General features: G+C 34.1%; 1 protein-coding gene across 4 annotated transcripts in view; it reads left to right on the top strand.

Annotated features, from left to right (window-relative positions):
• myripb (myosin VIIA and Rab interacting protein b) overlaps window positions 1–18,123 on the top strand; it is a 239,441-nt gene that overhangs the window by 159,540 nt on the left and 61,778 nt on the right. For all 4 annotated transcript variants that reach the window (XM_087308808.1, XM_087308811.1, XM_087308810.1 and 1 more), the window contains 1 exon segment: window positions 5,790–5,926. In XM_087308808.1, the coding sequence (XP_087164934.1) occupies window positions 5,790–5,926 (137 nt within the window).

The raw sequence follows: 18,123 nt of genomic DNA, 5'->3' as shown, positions 1-18,123 counted from the left end.
AATCATTATTATTATTTTTGATTGGCAACAGTGTCCAATGACTTGCCTAATGTACCCATCTAGCCTAGTCAACTTAGTTAAGTTTTTAAATTCCACCCTTAATAATCAAAATAACCAGTAAAATATTAAAAACAGCATTTGGGAAAAATGAATATAAAAGAATTAAAATTTCAAATGAGGTTGAATAATTTTCCCTTTATGTAAGATTTGAGAAACCTCAGACACTTTTATGCATGCACATGGACAATGCAAACATTTACAAACATCTACATCTACATCCACACACCATTGAGCGAGAATTCGGGAAAAGCTTTCTCCCCCACTTCCTTCCTTCCTGCACTTGCATCATGTCTGATATCATTTGAAATGTCTCAGTGCAACTGGTACAATAGTCCCATCTTCTCAGAAATAGACAATCAAAATAATAGATACAGTATATAACTTCAGGTATCTTTTGAACTAGTGCTAAGTGTGTGTTTTTACCTAGGGGTCTTCAATTCAAATTACCATTTGTTCCCTATAGACAGTAACTGTTTAGCTCTAACATGCTTCTAAATGCAAATGCCTTTTGTTGTTCAGCACATACCCCTCCTTGAAGGATTCCTAGTCTGACTAATTAAGGAAAAGTGTCAAGGAGTTCGGGGCGATTCTGTTACCAGATCAGCCCGTAGTATAGAGCTTTTATACTTTATACCTTGTTTTTTTAGGTAAACATCTTTTGATCTTAGGGTGCTTTCAAAAGCAAACCAAAAAAAATGTGTCAAAATTTTTTAAAAACCAAAATGTATAGTTTGTCTAAAGTAATGTATACAAACTGTATAGTATACTATGAGCAGGGATACAATCAGTCATCGCAGTTGTAGCTCCATAGTCAAAAGCAACATTTTCTGTCTGCTGGTTTGTTTACTTGCGAGAGTTCCATTGGCATTTTCACGCTCGTGAATTTTGACCAGTCGAAAAGCAGTTTAGGAAATATGTTCAACAACATGTGGCCAATAAGTGATGTGGATTTTGTCAGATGACTGCATTTTGGTTCTTTTCAACTGGTTCAGACCAAAGCAATCAGTGTGGTGTGAAAACGACCCAAAGACGGCAGAAAATGCTACAATCATTTATTACTCTTGGTCCGGACCAAATAAAGTGAACTACAGATGTGAAAGCATCCTTAGATCTATCTTTGAGAATTTGATGTCTAGTATTGATTGTTTATGAATTGACTGAATAATTGGCATAATACATATTTACCTGACAATTAAATTATGTTTGAACGCATTCTGCTTACTCTGTAATTATTCATTTTAGTGGATCACACTGTATCTTTGTTTCCACACTTTCTGCGTCAGGACAGTAGATGGACTAAAGTCCCATTGAGATGGAGCATCGGGCACACTTACTGTATTTTAGAGCTACGACTGACTCTTGATATTGATTTAAGTGTACTTAGGTGGAAAAGGAGTTATTTTCATCTAGGGCAACAAGGTGTTGCATGACTAACCTAGATAGGGTGCCTGACCTTTGTTTAAATGTAATATTATTCTAAATTAACTGTACATAACAAACCATGAGCTTGGCTAAACCAAGATTATTATAAAGAACAATAGTCAGTTGTATTTATAATAATGGGCATGACCTCTGGTTAAAAAAATATTGCCTTTAACTCAAGGTTGTACATCTAATGAAAAATACTTTAGTATGAGCAAGCATAGAAGCGGACCTCTAAAAGTATTAGTCCATTACCTCTATATAATAATCAAGACTGACGAGAGTGTGACCGTGAGAAATGTTTTTGACACTTGATTGGAAAAAAAATGTAATAGTTACCAGTAAAAACAAAAGATTCAAACATTCATCTAAATAATATATTGATATAATCTTAATGTTTTATGATTGGAGTCAAATAAAACGAAAGATAAATATATTAATATACTAAACCATCTTATATTCAAATTGGAGTTAGATGTGAATTAAGGTTAAACTGAAACAACATTGTGCACTGGAAAGGCTGAACATGCAGTGAACCTTTATCCACTAGTGTACATCTTCATTGGGCCAACTGGGTGGACCTTACACTATTTTTATCTTGAATAACAATAACTATACTGTAAACTGTACTATACTGTAACTGTCATCGGTTTTATGTTTAATTATTAATTTGATTTATGCAATTTGGCATAATTTGGCAAATTGTCATGAAGATTAATGAAAATTTGAATTAAACCAGTGTTCTGCTAACTATACAATAGAATATTTTCTATAGTACAGTAAAATTACTTCACAGTTGGTCTAATGTAGTAATATTTTACTCAAAGCAAAGAGCAATAAAGTAGCAATAGATAGAGTAGTATTATTAACAATGGTATTAAATATCCTAAATATAAAAGTGCAGTGAAAGCACAATCATTAAAACAGAGCAATGACTGCACAATTTCTGTAATGAGGCAGTGTCAGGCCAATAGTTGTCATTGTGCAGTGACTACACTTTAATTAGGAAGTATTTTTACTCTAGGTAACAGAGCAGATAAAACAAATTAGTTGCATTAGAAGTGTTTAACATAATTGATTTTTAAAAAGCACTGTTTACATTTACATGAAATAGTTGCTTATTAATTATTGCCCATGCTTAGTTTCTATAATATATGGATTACAAATATTTGAAGGCTGGTTGCATGCTACCGAAATTCCTAATTTTTATTTTGCCAATTTTCTCAACTGCAATGGTAAGTCGTAGTTTTAAATAGTAAAAGAAAGGAAGACGTTTGGCAAAATTTAGTAAAACTGGTTATAAAAACAAAAATATCTCTAAATAAAATGTCCTAAATCAAAATAAATGTTTATATATATAGTCAGTTTAATTTTACAACTGCATATCAGCATGAGTTTAATATTTTACAAAAAAAAAAAAAAATCTCAATACAGAACTATATATACTTTTAATTTGAAACTAAATGCTGGAGTAAGTGGAAAATGTGCTTCCTTGTGTGATTCAATCAAAATCAGTAGTCCTTAAAGTACAAATGAAATCAAAACTAACCTCTTTTTGTTAAAACTATCATTTTGTTAACTCACATTGCCAGTTTTGTGGTGAACAATTCGTCTGACAGGTGGATGTCATAAAAAAAATGTTTGCCATAGTAATCTAAAATTAAAAATCTGAAAATTCACTTCATTTTTTTTTTGTTAAATTCTCAGATTAAATGTGATTTCATATATTGGGCGCGGTTACATGGTTAAACACGCCCCTTCAGCTGTCAGTTTCGACAACAAACAGAAATGGTAAAGAGAAGTTGTCTGTTAGGTTGTCTCTTCTACTAGGTAAAACCCTTTTCCAGATCTTTCTGAATGAAATACCTATGCCTGCATCCAATCATCTAAAAAAACAAGCCACGCCCACCATTTTCTTATTTAATATTCCGTTTCTCTAGGAACTGCATCATAATATGAAGAAAAGAAAAAGAAAAAACGCTTCCAGTTTATTTGAACTTCAAAGTTTTACCAATTCATTATTCACTTTCCAAACTATCACTAGAATACCTTTGTTACTGTTATGATTAGTCTAAACTAGTGCTGAAGATCTTTGCCTGTACCAGACGGTGGGGTGAGTTCGGGCTTAATTTCTATCCTTTTAGACTGGGTCGGGCCGAGCTTGGACTTGAGCAGTAAATGAACAGTCATGTGATGCATTTCGATTGGCGTGAGAAAGTAATCTAATAGTTTGTTACAACATTAAAACCCATCTTTGCAAAAGTGAAACAAATGATGAAGGAGATAGTAAAAAGGGTGAATTTTGACTGTGATCTGGCCAGCCGCCAGTTGAAAGAGCCACCAAAAAGGACAATCATTCCAGCCACCAAGGTATTTCAGCGGTCGCTCATAGACCTACACTGCGTATTATGGTAGAGCGCTAAACAGCAATGTACAGCAAGCTGACAGGGAAGATGACAAGGTCACTCGCTACATCGAAACCGCTGTCATGGAAAATTAAATAGATATTTTTGGCTGGTGAATGATGTACAAACAATTCTACCCAAAACATGTTAAATTGGCTAGAACAGTATGCATCCTGGCCAGTAGCAGCAGCTGTGAAAGGGTGTTCAGTGCTGCTCAGTATGCGCAGGACTGCGCTAAAGCCATTTACAGCGGATTCATTAATTTTCAGCCACAAAAACACGTAGCCTAATCTTGGTGAGTAACTCATTTTCAAATTATAGCTAAATATTAATTAAACCATAAAATCATAATGTAGACAGAGTAGGCCTATATAGGCTAATGTTGGCATTATTCTTTTATTATTCAGCAAAACTGTTATCTTAATGTCAGATTGTGAAGAGAAGTGCAGAAACAAATCCCGCAGAGTCTTTATCCTAATTTTGTTATAACCAAATACCCGTCATAATTTAGAAGTTATTTTAATCTAATTTGTTAAGAAATACTTATTTTTATTGGTGTGTTGGCCAATTTAAAGGTGTAACTACGCCTATTTAGAGTGCTGAGAAGTTACAATGTTACAGAAGACTTATTTTTATTTATTTGTTCCAACTTCCGAGAGGCCTATAGCCTACGTTTGTTATGAATAAATTATGTTAAAACACATATAAACAACTCATTCATGAAAAAAGGCAAAATAGCTGTGTGCATGTGCACATGTGAATAATGTCGGGCTATAAACAGGTTCGGGCTTTTAAAAAGCTGTCAAACAAAATGTACAGTTGAATTATTAGCCCCCCTGAATTATTCGCCCCCCTGTTTATTTCTTCCCCATTTTTCTTTTTAACGGAGAGATTCATCACATTTCTAAATATAATAGTTTTAAAACTCATTTTTAATAACTGATTTATTTTATTTTTGCCATGATGACAGTAAATATTATTTGACTAAATATTTTTCAAGACACTTCTATACAGCTTAAAGTGACATTTAAAGGCTTAGCTAGGTGAATTAGGTTAACTAGGCAGGTCAGGGTAATTAGGCAAGTTATTGTATAATGGTGGTTTGTTTTGTAGACTAATGAAAAAAAACACATTTGCTTAAGGAGGCTAATAATATTGACCTTTATGTGGTTCTTAAAAATTTAAAACTGCTTTTATTCTAGTCAAAATAAAACAAACAAGACTTACTCCAGAAGAAAAAATGTTATCAGATATACTGTGAAAATTTTCTGAATCTGTTAAACATCATTTGGGATATATTTAAAAAGAAAAAAAATCCAACGGGGGCTAATAATTCTGAATTAAATTGTACTTGTCAGACTCGGGCCAAATTCCGTCCCTATCTGGCCTAACTTTTATGACCCGATTACAGCTCTAATCTAAACTAAGCAGTAAAAGATTTAATTGTTTCAGTACAGATTCAGTGAATAATTATTTCCATAAATAAGTATGGAATGGATATTTTGTAGTTTAATGGATAGTGAATGGATCTGGAAGCATGCCTGTGGTTTCTCGATTTGTTTCAACCATTGGTGAATACTGGGCTTTACTGGGCTTGGTCCTAGTATTAACCTCTGCAGGATGTCTGGCAAATGTCAATTCTCCTTAGGAGATGATTTGGGGCCAATTGTTTGTGCTAGTACTCCAAAATTATTATATTATATTATATTATATTATATTATATTATATTATATTATATTATTTACTCATTCATTCATCTTCTTTTCAGCTTTTTCCCTTATTAATCAGGGGTCGCAACAGTGAAATTAACTGCCAATTTATCCAGCATATGTTTTATGCAGCGGATGCATATAACGGTATGTTATATATTAACATCTACCCAATTTTTTTGTGTGTGTGTAGGCATTTGAGGACACAGTCCCTGGAATGGTTCTACAATAATGTGAAGAGTCGGTTTAAGAGATTTGGAAGTGCCAAAGTGTTGAAGACCCTCTACAGGAAACACATCATCGAAAGAGGAGCGTTATCTGAGTTACCAGGTACCAAGTACACACATACAACATGCAGTGTGTTATATGCTTTATCTTAGTGACACCATTATTATTATCCTCCACCACAGAATAAATAAATGTTTGAAAATAGGATCTACAGCAGCCTAGAATCAGAAGCTTAGGTTTGACCATATCATCACTTTAGAATTATAAGGTTTTATCTGACATTTTTGTCAAAGTTGAGTTCTTCACATATTCTTTTTAAGTGACTGCTTATTTACATTATGTGATGTTTTTTTAATGAGTTGTTTACATTTTAAGACTTTTTATTTAAAACTAAAAATAGGTTTTATCTACAAAGTCGAACTCTAGCTTGGCTCTTTAAGGTTTGTTTTGTAAGCCAATCAGCATTTCGAATGCAACCACAAGAACCAATCAGGATTCTTTGTCATTTGTATGTTCTTTGTCATTTGTATGTGACCGGATTGCTTTATTGTTGAAAAAATGGAAAATATTAAAAATTAAATATTTTTACTTGTGTAGATATAATCAGTGAAACATTTTTCTTTGTTTATTATACTTTGTTAAACGATGCATTTGCTCATTGTCTGTTTTCTCTTTAAGTTTTTAAATTTGACATTAAGCCTTAACGGGCAAATAATTAGTTTAATTAGTCTGGTCCTAATTACAACAATAAATATTATCATTTTAATTACAATAAAATATCAAATTAACATCTGCACTGAACAAAAATATTTGGTACAGCCTTGTATGCTTAATTAGAACAAGATTTTTGTTTTAAATATTCATCCTAATACATTAAATAAATGTTATAGAAAGCAGAAAAATACTTTCTCAAACAATTTCTTTAGGCAATTCTTTTATTTAAATTTGTATTATTTTGGGTTTTTATTTAAATTTAAATGAATAATTTTTAGAATTAGAAACTTCTATCTGCATTTGCCCTGTTATTTTTACCTTAACCCTCTGGGGTCGAAGACCGCGTATACGCGTTTTGACCTGTGGTGGCATCAAACTGCTGAAATGAACTTAAATAACACTTTCAGTTTTGATCGTACAGATAAGATCAATACATAAATTGAATCTGTTAAGTGTCTACTTTTTGTTGTGTACACTTACAACAACAACAACAAACGTGTGTGCTTTTGCAAAATAAGGAAAACAAACAGTGTAGGCATTGTGTCTATTTTCTCTCTGCTTTTAGAAACGCGTTGGTAAAATGCGCTACAACTCCGCGAATACAAAATGCACACAGATGAGACATGTATTTCTAGAAAGCTTAAAGTGTCTACTTTTACACGCAGCTATGCATGTTGAAAACAAACATTGCTTGATAAAGTAATCGGTATGAAGCCAACGCTATGTCTAGTTTCTCAGTCTGATCTCATTAGTTTTAATGCGACCACACCCACGGTGCATTGTTATTACAAGCGTCTGCGGCGCGAGCAGACTGTGGTCAGAAAAACACGTCACTAAAATGAAAGGAAACTCGGCAAATAGTCAACAAAGATGATGATTTATGATATCTATATAAAGCTTGATATGTCTACTTTTGCATTAACCAATTCAAGTCGAAAACAAATGATCTCTTTTTATGTAATCCGTATAAAAGTAAGGACTGTACGGATTCTCCTATATCGCCTCATTACAGCAGCGTGGTCCCGCCTCTCAGTAAGCGCGCTTCATATGTAAATCCAGATGTGAAAACAACCTAGGTAAAGGACTAGCGGCAAAGAGAGCTAAAGTAGACAAGAAGTACTCCGAATTTGCTCAGTAATGAGAGTAACGTTGGTATGTGTTATTCCGACGAACTATTAGATGAAGATGTAGCCTTCAACTTCACAAAATGTTTAAAAACGCTACAAAAGTGGACCAAGTAATCTTGCGTCTGTGAGTCTCCGCTGATGTCAAGAAGAAGGCCAGCGGTTACCAGTGGCGCCCCCAAGGGGTGGTGGGCCAGCTACGTGGGTAAACTCTGGCCACCCCTGTGGCCACCCCAATATGATTTTGCTGTTGATATTATTAACTTAAATGTACTTATGTAAATTCCAAATGTTTCTATAGATAAATAAATAACATGCAGCAACTAAATTATTGTTGGTGCCACTAACGTAGCTGATACACTGTCCCTCTCTTCCCCAATTGCCAGGGCGGCGTCGCAAGTATCTTGCTGGGGGCGGCAGGCGGAGATGGTGTAACAAAAACTTTATGCACATGTGTTAACTTAGAGTGGCAATCCCAAAATAAAGACATTAAGGGCCGTTCACCTTTTGCACGCGTGCTCTATGTGCAACCGAAACAACGCTGGTGAAAGCAAACTGACACGTGCGCGCAGAAAACCGTTCCCGTGTGGCTCACACGCTCGTGTGTGAATCCCAGTTGTTTACATGCACGCTGATAAAAAAACGCGCCGCTCATGCGCCGTGAAACCGGAGTAAGCCTTTTGTGAAGAGGTGTCAGGTGTTTAGTATTGAAAGTCGACAAAACTAAAGTTTATATAATATGATAATGATACTTTCACCAAGCATGTCTATAAAGCAGAAAGGAGGGATAAAGAGTCAGGGAGGTAAGACTTCATAACATTATTTCTCGGCCATAATTCGGGTCTAAGATCACAGATAATTCTATAAAACCCATATTTTTGTATTCTATAGAATTGTCATAACTAATATTCATGCAAAAGGTTCCCTAAGTGATCTTAGCATATCACTCTGTTACATTGTTTTCCAGTAACATTTAGGATTGATGTCTGCTATTTATTTAGAATAATATTTGTGTAATAATATTAATATTAATTGTATTTATTTTGAATAAATATAAGTAATTTTTTATATTTATTGAAAAATAAATGTAACTATTTAAGGAGGGTGGGTATATGGGGTGGTTCGCCCAGGGTGTCATCTAAACTAGACCCACCAATGCCCTCCCTGATCGTCATTGAGAGCACACACACACACACACACACACACACACACACACACACACACACACACACACACACACACACACACACACACACACACACACACCTTCAATAGACAGTAATGGCTATGTAATATTTACCTTAAGGTACATCAATAGAAGAAGCTGCATTAATAAAGTGGCTCAAAAAGGGATATTATGAGGGTCTGTATAGTGAGTGTGTGTGTGTGTATATATCGTAATGCCTTTTGTTCAGTTTGTTCACTTGTTTGTTTTATTATTTAACTCATTAATCTCATTTAATTTTAGACATGGCATATACTGTATGCTTTACAATAAATGTATGTGAAAAATAACTGAAAAGTTATTTCTATATATGAGAAGTGTTTTTAAACTAAATATTGATTTTTATTTGGTTTGCACATGTACTTGCTGAATTATTTCAAGCAATAAATTGCAATATTGTAAAACTAATTAATTAAATGAATTAAAATCACATTATTTAATTTACCAGAAACAAAAATATAACATTACACTGAATTAATTTTTTTTTTTGTGTGTGTGTGCCACCCCAAGACTTGGTGTGGCCTCTTCTGGCCACCCCTATGAAAATTTTCTGGGGGCGCCACTGGCGGTTACAGTGAAATACTGCTTTTTTTCCTGCGCTGCTCCCCATCACATAATACCTGTCTGCAAGGTTACATTTCTAAGTGTCCTTTGTAAGTTTATTCTTTAAATAATTACTGTGAATACCGAATGAGAGGATGATAACTTGCCCCAAAAGCTGCTGTGATTTCATTATCGCACATGGTGTGTTTTTCACCTGCTTTCTTTTGCTCACAGTAATTTTTGTTAATATGGATTAATTATCATTCTTTAAAATAACATTGCTCTAATATGAGATTACCAAAAATAACTCAGAATCTTATTATTATTATTCAAACTTTGTATACTATTCCATATATTATAATGTATTTTTTTAACCAATTTAAGATGTTTGACAATGTTAAAATAATATGTTCCATTTCGGCATGTTTTGACTTATTTATAAACCATTTATAGACATAAAGTTAAATAAAAATATCCTGGATTTGAAGAATATTGTGTTCCTGGACTTCACTCAGCTCAAGTAATAGTTTAATTTATAAAATTGTGAATGAACTTGACTGTCGATGTCTTAAATAATAATGTCAAATAACCAACATTTCTCAAAATGGATATATCTAATTTTGCTACAAAACTCTTCATTTACAAAAAAATAAAAAATAAATAAATAAAAACTAAAAATCAGTCGATTTGCTATGTGTAAGTTTAAAAGTTTGCAGAGTTTTATAGAGTTTACTGACTCTCACAAGTGTATCTCCATGTATTTTGTGTGATTAATATATTTAAAATTAACTGCAAACAAAAAAGTAATTAAACTTTCCTCTGATTCCTTCTTGAAACTCTTCCCTTCTAGTCGCATACTGTACCTGTCTGATGGCTCATTATGCAGCTCATTATGCAGGTCTTTGTCTTCTCAGGTGTAACTCACTGCATAGTAATGATAGTTCACACCTTCCCGCATAAACCAATTTCGCTTAAAAAGTGACTTAGAAATTTTAATTCATTATATTGTTTTCTGTGAGCAAGTGAACAAGATGATTCTCACATTATTTTGAAGAAAAAACACTAGACTACCAGATCCAGTTCTCAAAAGTCTTGTGCACAAATGTTCTCTGTGTTTTTCACAGCCTTGTTTCAGTGACTTCAAAATTTTAGTTTTTCACTAACCACGCATAAACGTTTCTTTCTCAAAAACACAAACACATACAAACATGCCGCTTAGGTATTATTGTAGCCCGACTTGTGCTGTTTACAGCGTTATCACACTTTAGCCATTAATATGTTTTTAAGATACTGAAAACAACACAAATGTCAGTGCATGTCAAAACTTCTCCAGAGCCCCAAAACAACCTCAGACCCCAGAGGGTTAACTTGCAAATTTAGGGTAGAACTGTTACACACAGGTAACTGTTTGCTGTATTTAATGCAAAAGGTTTGAAGCTCAATATCTCAAAACCATTTTGAACGCAGATAGAACCTCATAATTCCAAGGCACACACACACATACACACACACACACACACACACACCGTGATGTACTCTGAAATACACATGTGCAAAATAATCATACTTCATTAGTCAAAAATTATTTTATCGAATTGAGAAGATGCATTGTTAAATATTTTCAACTGAAGAGGTAGAGAGGTTTATTATATCTAAAGTAGTGAGTGAGTTGTGTTGTGGATGCAATATAGGATATATTAATAATTTACTCAACAAAAATGACAGACAAGAGATTTAGTTGTTTGCAATATTTTGTTGTTTAATGTTGTATAATGTTGTATTTTGAACTGTTGAAAATTATAAAAACACAGGCAAAAGTTATTATCAGCTTCTGCATAAACAGATGGTTTAGATGTTAATTGGCATCCTTTCACTCAAGAAAAATCATAGTAAGAGCTAAGTGATATCACACCTTGCATGAATGTGTGTTAACTACTTATACTCACAGTTTAGATGTGCTTGTTACATTTTAACAAAATATACATTTAAACAAACCATATGCCTATTTGGGTTGGCATTGAATTTATTGATAATCCATATATCCTGCATTTTTTGTGTTCTTATTTGCTGTTAACAGATCTGTATAAATAAATGTGTTTGGAGTTTTGCAAAGATTTGGGTAAAGGGATTTTTTTTTTGCAGTCTATGTTGCTTTTATATGATGTTTAGGGTTTAGACACATCCAGATTCAGTGATAGCACAGTAAGAATTTAGATAAGCAAGAGCTGTGTTAATGCTGAAGTAGAAGAGATGCTAGGGTGTTAGCATCACTACATTGTATTTGGGTTATAACAAGAGAATACCTGACCTACACTGTAGTATACATGTAGTATACAGCAGTAGTAGTATATAGCAGTCATATAGTCATATAGTATATAGCAGTCACAAAAATTGTGACAGTATAGACAGTATAGACAGTATAGACAGTGTATGTCAGAGTAGTTACTATTTTAGTAGCCACTAAAACCATTTCATGTGTAGCGTAGTGAAAAATCAAATAATCCCCTTACCATCAGTTTATTCCCACATATACCTTTCATCTCTCTATCTCTCGCTGTCAGACAAAATAGGATTACTGCTTCTAGGCTTTCATTTAAAATGAGAAATACGGATTATCCAACATGAGTCAGTGAGCGTAGCATACCAGTCCACTAAATGTGCATGTATGTGAATAGTGACACAAGGAATGAGTAACTTCCTCCTCATTTGCACAAATGTTTATTTGTGTGTGCTTGCATATCATAAGGATTCATATCATTTGCAAACACGTAAGTGATCTCACAGGAGGTCCAACTGTTCAGGCCAACTGGCTGCAACTGCTTAAGGTCTCGTATTTGACACTTTTGACAAGATGTAAGATATTCCTTTTGTATCACCAGAATGTGTCTGTAAAGTGTCAGCTCAAAATGGCCATCAGATTAGTTGTACAATGCTGAATATGCCCATTTTGGAGTCTGAGGATAGTGTAGCTGTTTTGGTAGCCTGTACCTTTAAATGAAAAAGTTCTCCCCACATGCCATTCCCACATGCCTGTCTGTCACTCATTCATTATGTCATATAAATAGCAGTCAGTGACAGAGACAGACATGAATGGAGCAGAGTTCCAGCTCATTAGTCAAAAATACCAAGTAAGTTCATTTGATGTATTTGTGGTGGAGTTTATTCAAGCCATTTACTGACACAAACATGCTCTCTTTTAAAAACTTTTTTAACTTGTAAAACTCCTTGAGGTGCAGATGATCACAGAGAACTGGAAAGTCTTTTAAACCCAGTTTCTTTGCAATTCTTGTTCCTTGGACATGTTTGTATGTGTAACTACGTAGCCATGTTAATATGCACCTGTCAATCATTTCAGTTGGTGAGGAAAACCACACTTCTACGTCACTTTGGGGTGGCCCTCAAAATCACTGGGATTTGGATCATATTTTAACGTCAGGTCATTTAAAAAAAAGAGACTTGTGTTTATATCACTCCAATATACCAATGGACACACTACACACAGTTCTGTCAAAACAGCTTCTGAAAGTTGATTTTACATTATAGGTGCTCTTCAAATGGGCTGTGTCTGTAACACCATATGCTGGTAGATGCTTTCTTTATGTTCCTAAAAGGATCAGTCAGTAAAATGTTTTGATTGATCGACATATTTTTAAAGTTATATATTTATATTATCCACACCTTACTGTTTACACAGCATTTTGTTTTCATATCTATGCTGAATTTTCAAAGATACACAGTAGATAAGTGTGCCATTGTTGAGAACCATGATTTAGGATTTTTGACCATTTCAAAATACATTAAATTGTTGTGCCTGTTAAACTTTAAGTCAGAATGAAATCCAAATGCACTGTTCTTGTTTATTTATTTATTTATCTATTTATTTATTTATAACAGTGTCTTGTATTTGCTCTGCCTTTATCTAGCAATCAAAATTTTGTTTTGTTTGTAATAATCTTTTAACAGTCCAATCAGTTCCCAAAAGATGAATTTATGCACCGCCCCACATTTTTTAAAGTTTGTACAGTATGTTTTCCAAGTGTATGTATATCATGACAGAAGTAAAAATGGCTATTATAACTTCTGTTTCATGGTGACTTTAAAGTCTCCGTGAAATAAAAATTGAAGTTTTTGTTTTTGGTCTTAGTATCAATATGCTAGTGTTAAGGTTATCTATTAACTAGTGCAGTGGTTCTTAAACTTTTTTCATCAAGTACCACCTCAGAAAAAAATTGTCTCTCCAAGTACCACCAAAATGAGCAGCATTGAAATACATTAGCGTAGTAGGCCCAGTAAAGCAGCTACAGCTCTGCACAGTTAAAAAAAAACTTGACAGATTACCTCAGAAATAAAGGCTATATGTCATATATGGCATATTATATACATCATTTTTGATAAATTTTGAAATATATGTAGCATGTACATGACATATTTCATTCCTCTGTGTACCACTGGAAGGTTGTCCGCGTACCACTAGTATTACACATACCACAGTTTGAGAACCACTGAACTAGTGTGTTCCAAAACAGACAATAGCTATATTTCAATGTAGATATAAACATTTAAAACTTTATGTTTAGGATGTCAAACAAATTATGTGGCATCATCTCATAAATAATTTCTCATCAAATATTTTGACTAATCAAATGCTTTCTAGTATTTGATACATCCTCCTTTAAGATGCTATGGTTGATGATGAAATTAGTCTTTTTTCACAAAGATCATTCAAACCAAGGGTTTGCCTAAAATCTAGCAAACATAAGAAAATAATGAATGAAAGCCAAACAGTGTTGATCTGAGCTTTTTTGTTGTTTTGAAATGAGCTGTGCATAGCACTTCTCTACAGCAATCCCCAAGGGGTGATAAAATATTGCACAGAATAAAAACAATAGCAACTACAATATTGATCATAACTGTGCAGAAATTGTGGTAATAGCACTGCGATTCTGTGCCTTTGGTTTGTATAGTTGGCAGAAGTTGGCCCTTACTATCCACGTTTCCACCATAGTGACTAAAGCACTGTCTCTTCCGGGCCTGATCGGGCCAAAGCGGGGCTTCCTCGGACCAGCGGCCAGCCTTTTTTGGCCCGCCGAATACCATGGGCCAAAGACGGCCAGCTGGGGCTTCGGGGCAGAGTGAAAGCAGACAGACTTTGCCCGAGTCTGGTACACTGAAAACCCTAATAAGTTGACAACTAAATTAATCGAGTAAACTCGTTGCCTCAATTTAATTAAGTAATGGAGTCTCCCAATACTTGCATATTTAAGTTTATTTAACTTATTTAATGGTTTTGTAGACTATACTTAAATTGTTCAGTTCACCAATCTTAGTACTTTATTATATAATTTAAGTATAGTCTAAAAAAATGGCAAATTAAATGTAAGTTTAAATGTAAAATTAATGCAAGTTTTGGAAGACTCTTTCACTCAATTGAATTAAGGCAACGAGTTAACTCAATTAATTTTGTTCAGTCAACTTATTACAGTTTTCTTTTTTTTTGTTTTTGTTATCCATGGAATAATGGAAATAAAAATGTTGTTCTAATAGAACTACAGGGCTCTAGAGGGCGCTAGTCAGACACCTGGAATGTATAATAGGTGAGTGGGTGAGTGAAGAAGAGATTCAGTGTGGTAGGGGAAAGCATGGGCTGTTTCTCAATACCAAGTACGCAAAGTTCGGACTTGCGTCCTTGGAAGTTCAGACTTGCCAAGTTCAGACTCCCGAGGAGTCGGGTACTTCTTCAAATGAAACAGCAGTGTACTTTATAATGTCACTTACCTCACCATGGATTCATACGTTTCACTGTACATTAACAATAAAATTATTTAATTAATATTATATTAATATTATAAATCTACATTTTTGATTTAAGAAAATGTACACATATATTTGTATAAATGTGAATTAAAATGTGTTATTATAGACAGACACGTGTCTTTGATTATCAGATTTATTAAACTACAATGGTAATTATGCACACAATAAGAAATAAAGACAGAAAAGATAAGAAATAAAATTAGGTCAAACAATTCGGTAAACAAAGACAAAGAACGGACAACACGGTAACATAATTAAAGACAATTATAAAAGGTAACAAAATATTCCTCCTCCGCCATTAGCACTTGCTGGTTACGCTGCAATGCATTCTGGGATGCCTGAGCTTCGCAAATTTTCACAAGTCACCTCTCGATGCATCCTTCGCCAAAGGGGCAGAGTAAGTACACATCCGGGAATTTCATCTGTACTTGGAAAGATGTAAACTTTAGAATTGGAACAGTACTTTGGCGACGGTTGATAATGTTTCACGAGGACACAAGAACGCAACTACAGACAAGAACGCATATTGAGAAACAGCCATGGTTCCTTGGAGATACTTCAAACTATTTGTATTGTGAAGTCCTAGTTGGGAAACCTAACATTTTAAGCTCAGCCTAAGGACTAAGGACTTCCTTATTGTCCAGATAACTGAATGTTTAGAAAATGTATTGCTGTCTGAATTAGATTTGATGTTTTGGATACTATCATTATGAAGCTTAATTCCTCAATTATCTGCAAGTCGTTAAATCAACGCAAAAATAGATCAACATATTTCAACGCAGTCGATGTTGTTTTACCCCGAATTAAAGAATAATGTACCGTGTAATGTGATGTAAAGTTAAGAAACCCCCAATATTTTTGAAATTTCTCTCATAACAAAACAAAAATGGCTTAGCTGTTGGATGATGGTCTTTTCTTCTGCGCATGCCCAGGCTCCATTTCAGCAGTGTTTTGCAACAGTTTGTGCCCATCATAAGGCGTTTTGCCTTGAAGCATTCAATGGGAAAAGATGTTGTTGCGTCGTCTATATTTTTTACAGTCATTGGTCACAGGTGATCAAAATTAAGTAAACAAGGACACACAATGAAGAACCAAAGCAGGGACCTCTAGGGGAATGGAAACAAAGTGCAAGATGGTAACAGCTAAGGCTATATGGCCCAGATAGAAACTGCATTGTTCTTTTTGTTCTGTAGGCCAGACTCATCTCTCCATTACCCTGCTGGTGTAGGTGTTTGAATCTTTACTTATCCATTGGAGTAACTTTTTGTAATTGAACTTTCATTGTTGAAGAGCCTTGGTCTAGTTTTGCCAATATGGAGATGGACTTAAAGCTGGTTTTGTGTTTAGACATGTGCGTAGGTACTATAGAGGAATTACCAACCTATGTCACACATGATGTCACACGGGCTCCCAGATGCAAAAAGAGACCGGTTGCAATAGCAAACATTTCGTGTTGTGCGATATGATGCCAAATTCGAAAATCCAAAAATGGAAAACTTAACTTTTACCATACACCAAACTGCTGTTCTCATTTTATATCAGGTAAGGTCATATGCTGAATCATACACATTACTTGTTTTTGATTACAGCAGTGATTTTCAGCAAAATCAGTTAAATATGGTTCATTAAACTGCGGACACTGAATGCTTAGAATGAAATGTAAATATTTAAGTTCACATACCCTTGCCGAATAACTGTGCTTATCACTGGGTGACAAGCTGTTATAATATGCTAAAAGCATTATGTAAATAATATATAATATGTAATCAATATAACTTATTTCTAAGACAACAACAAACTCTGTACCGCATCGGATGTCATTCCCCTGCTGTAAATGCTAGCGCTCCAGTTTTTTCCGCAACCTCGCTGCACGCGCATCCTGAATGTTTACAAACAGGGCAATTCATCTATAAGGTTACCTTTGAGTTTACCACGAGTCTTTGAGCTGTAGGCAATGATTCATCATGTCTGTGAGGTTTTTTTATTATAAATTAGAGAGAGTGGCATTTGAAGCGAAGTGTTTTAAATGTTTGTTTGTTTTGTGATTTATATGCTTGTATTTGACTCTGTCCATATATTCACTTTTGGTCACAGTGTACAACTGAGCTAATATCAGTTTGCAAGATGCACAAACATTTTTTCTTGATTTTTCTTATTTATTTTAGTTGAATAGAGGATTTTTTTTACTGATCATCTGAATGAGAGAGTATGGATGTATCAGTTTATGACATGAGCTATCATTTCCTAAATGAGTTTATTTAAATTCTCAGTGTTTTGAAATTAAAAGCTATTTCATAGGAATGCAATATCAGTGATGGTCCTTAAGCTACGAGCCAGACTCATTTGAAATAAGCTGTGAAATGGGGATTGTATTGAGGTCTGAGCATGAAGTTATATGCTTTTCCAAGATGTGTATACACCTCATTTTCTGTGATGTGCGCTGTTGTGGATACAGCCCCTTGAGTTGTATGATAATTCAGGGGGCTAATAATTCTGACTTCAACTGTATATATTAGCAATGCAATTTATTCACCTTTCACTTTCTCAAACCTGTTTTACTTCTTTAATTCTGTTGATCACAAAAGAAGATATTTTTAAGTTGTAACCATTGAAGTACAAACGAAATTCTTTTTCATTATATGGACACCAATTGTTTTCAGGTTATGACGCACACAGGTTTGCAACCTCTTGATATTGAGTAATTTAATTTAAAATGTATTTACTGATTTTAGAATTTATTATAAATGAATTATTTATATTTTATTTATTTATTTTTATTTGTAGTAGTACTAGCAGCTGCAGCCTTAATATCATAATTTTATTTTACCCAATATCTCAAATCTCCAAATTAAATGAAAAATAAAAAGTCCTGGCATTGG

Source organism: Danio rerio, chromosome 24 (assembly GCF_052040795.2).
Source record: "Danio rerio strain M-AB ecotype USA chromosome 24, GRCz13ab, whole genome shotgun sequence".
Lineage (NCBI taxonomy): Eukaryota > Metazoa > Chordata > Actinopteri > Cypriniformes > Danionidae > Danio > Danio rerio.
Note: the sequence above shows the minus strand (reverse complement) of the source record. Positions and strands in the feature narration are given on the sequence as shown.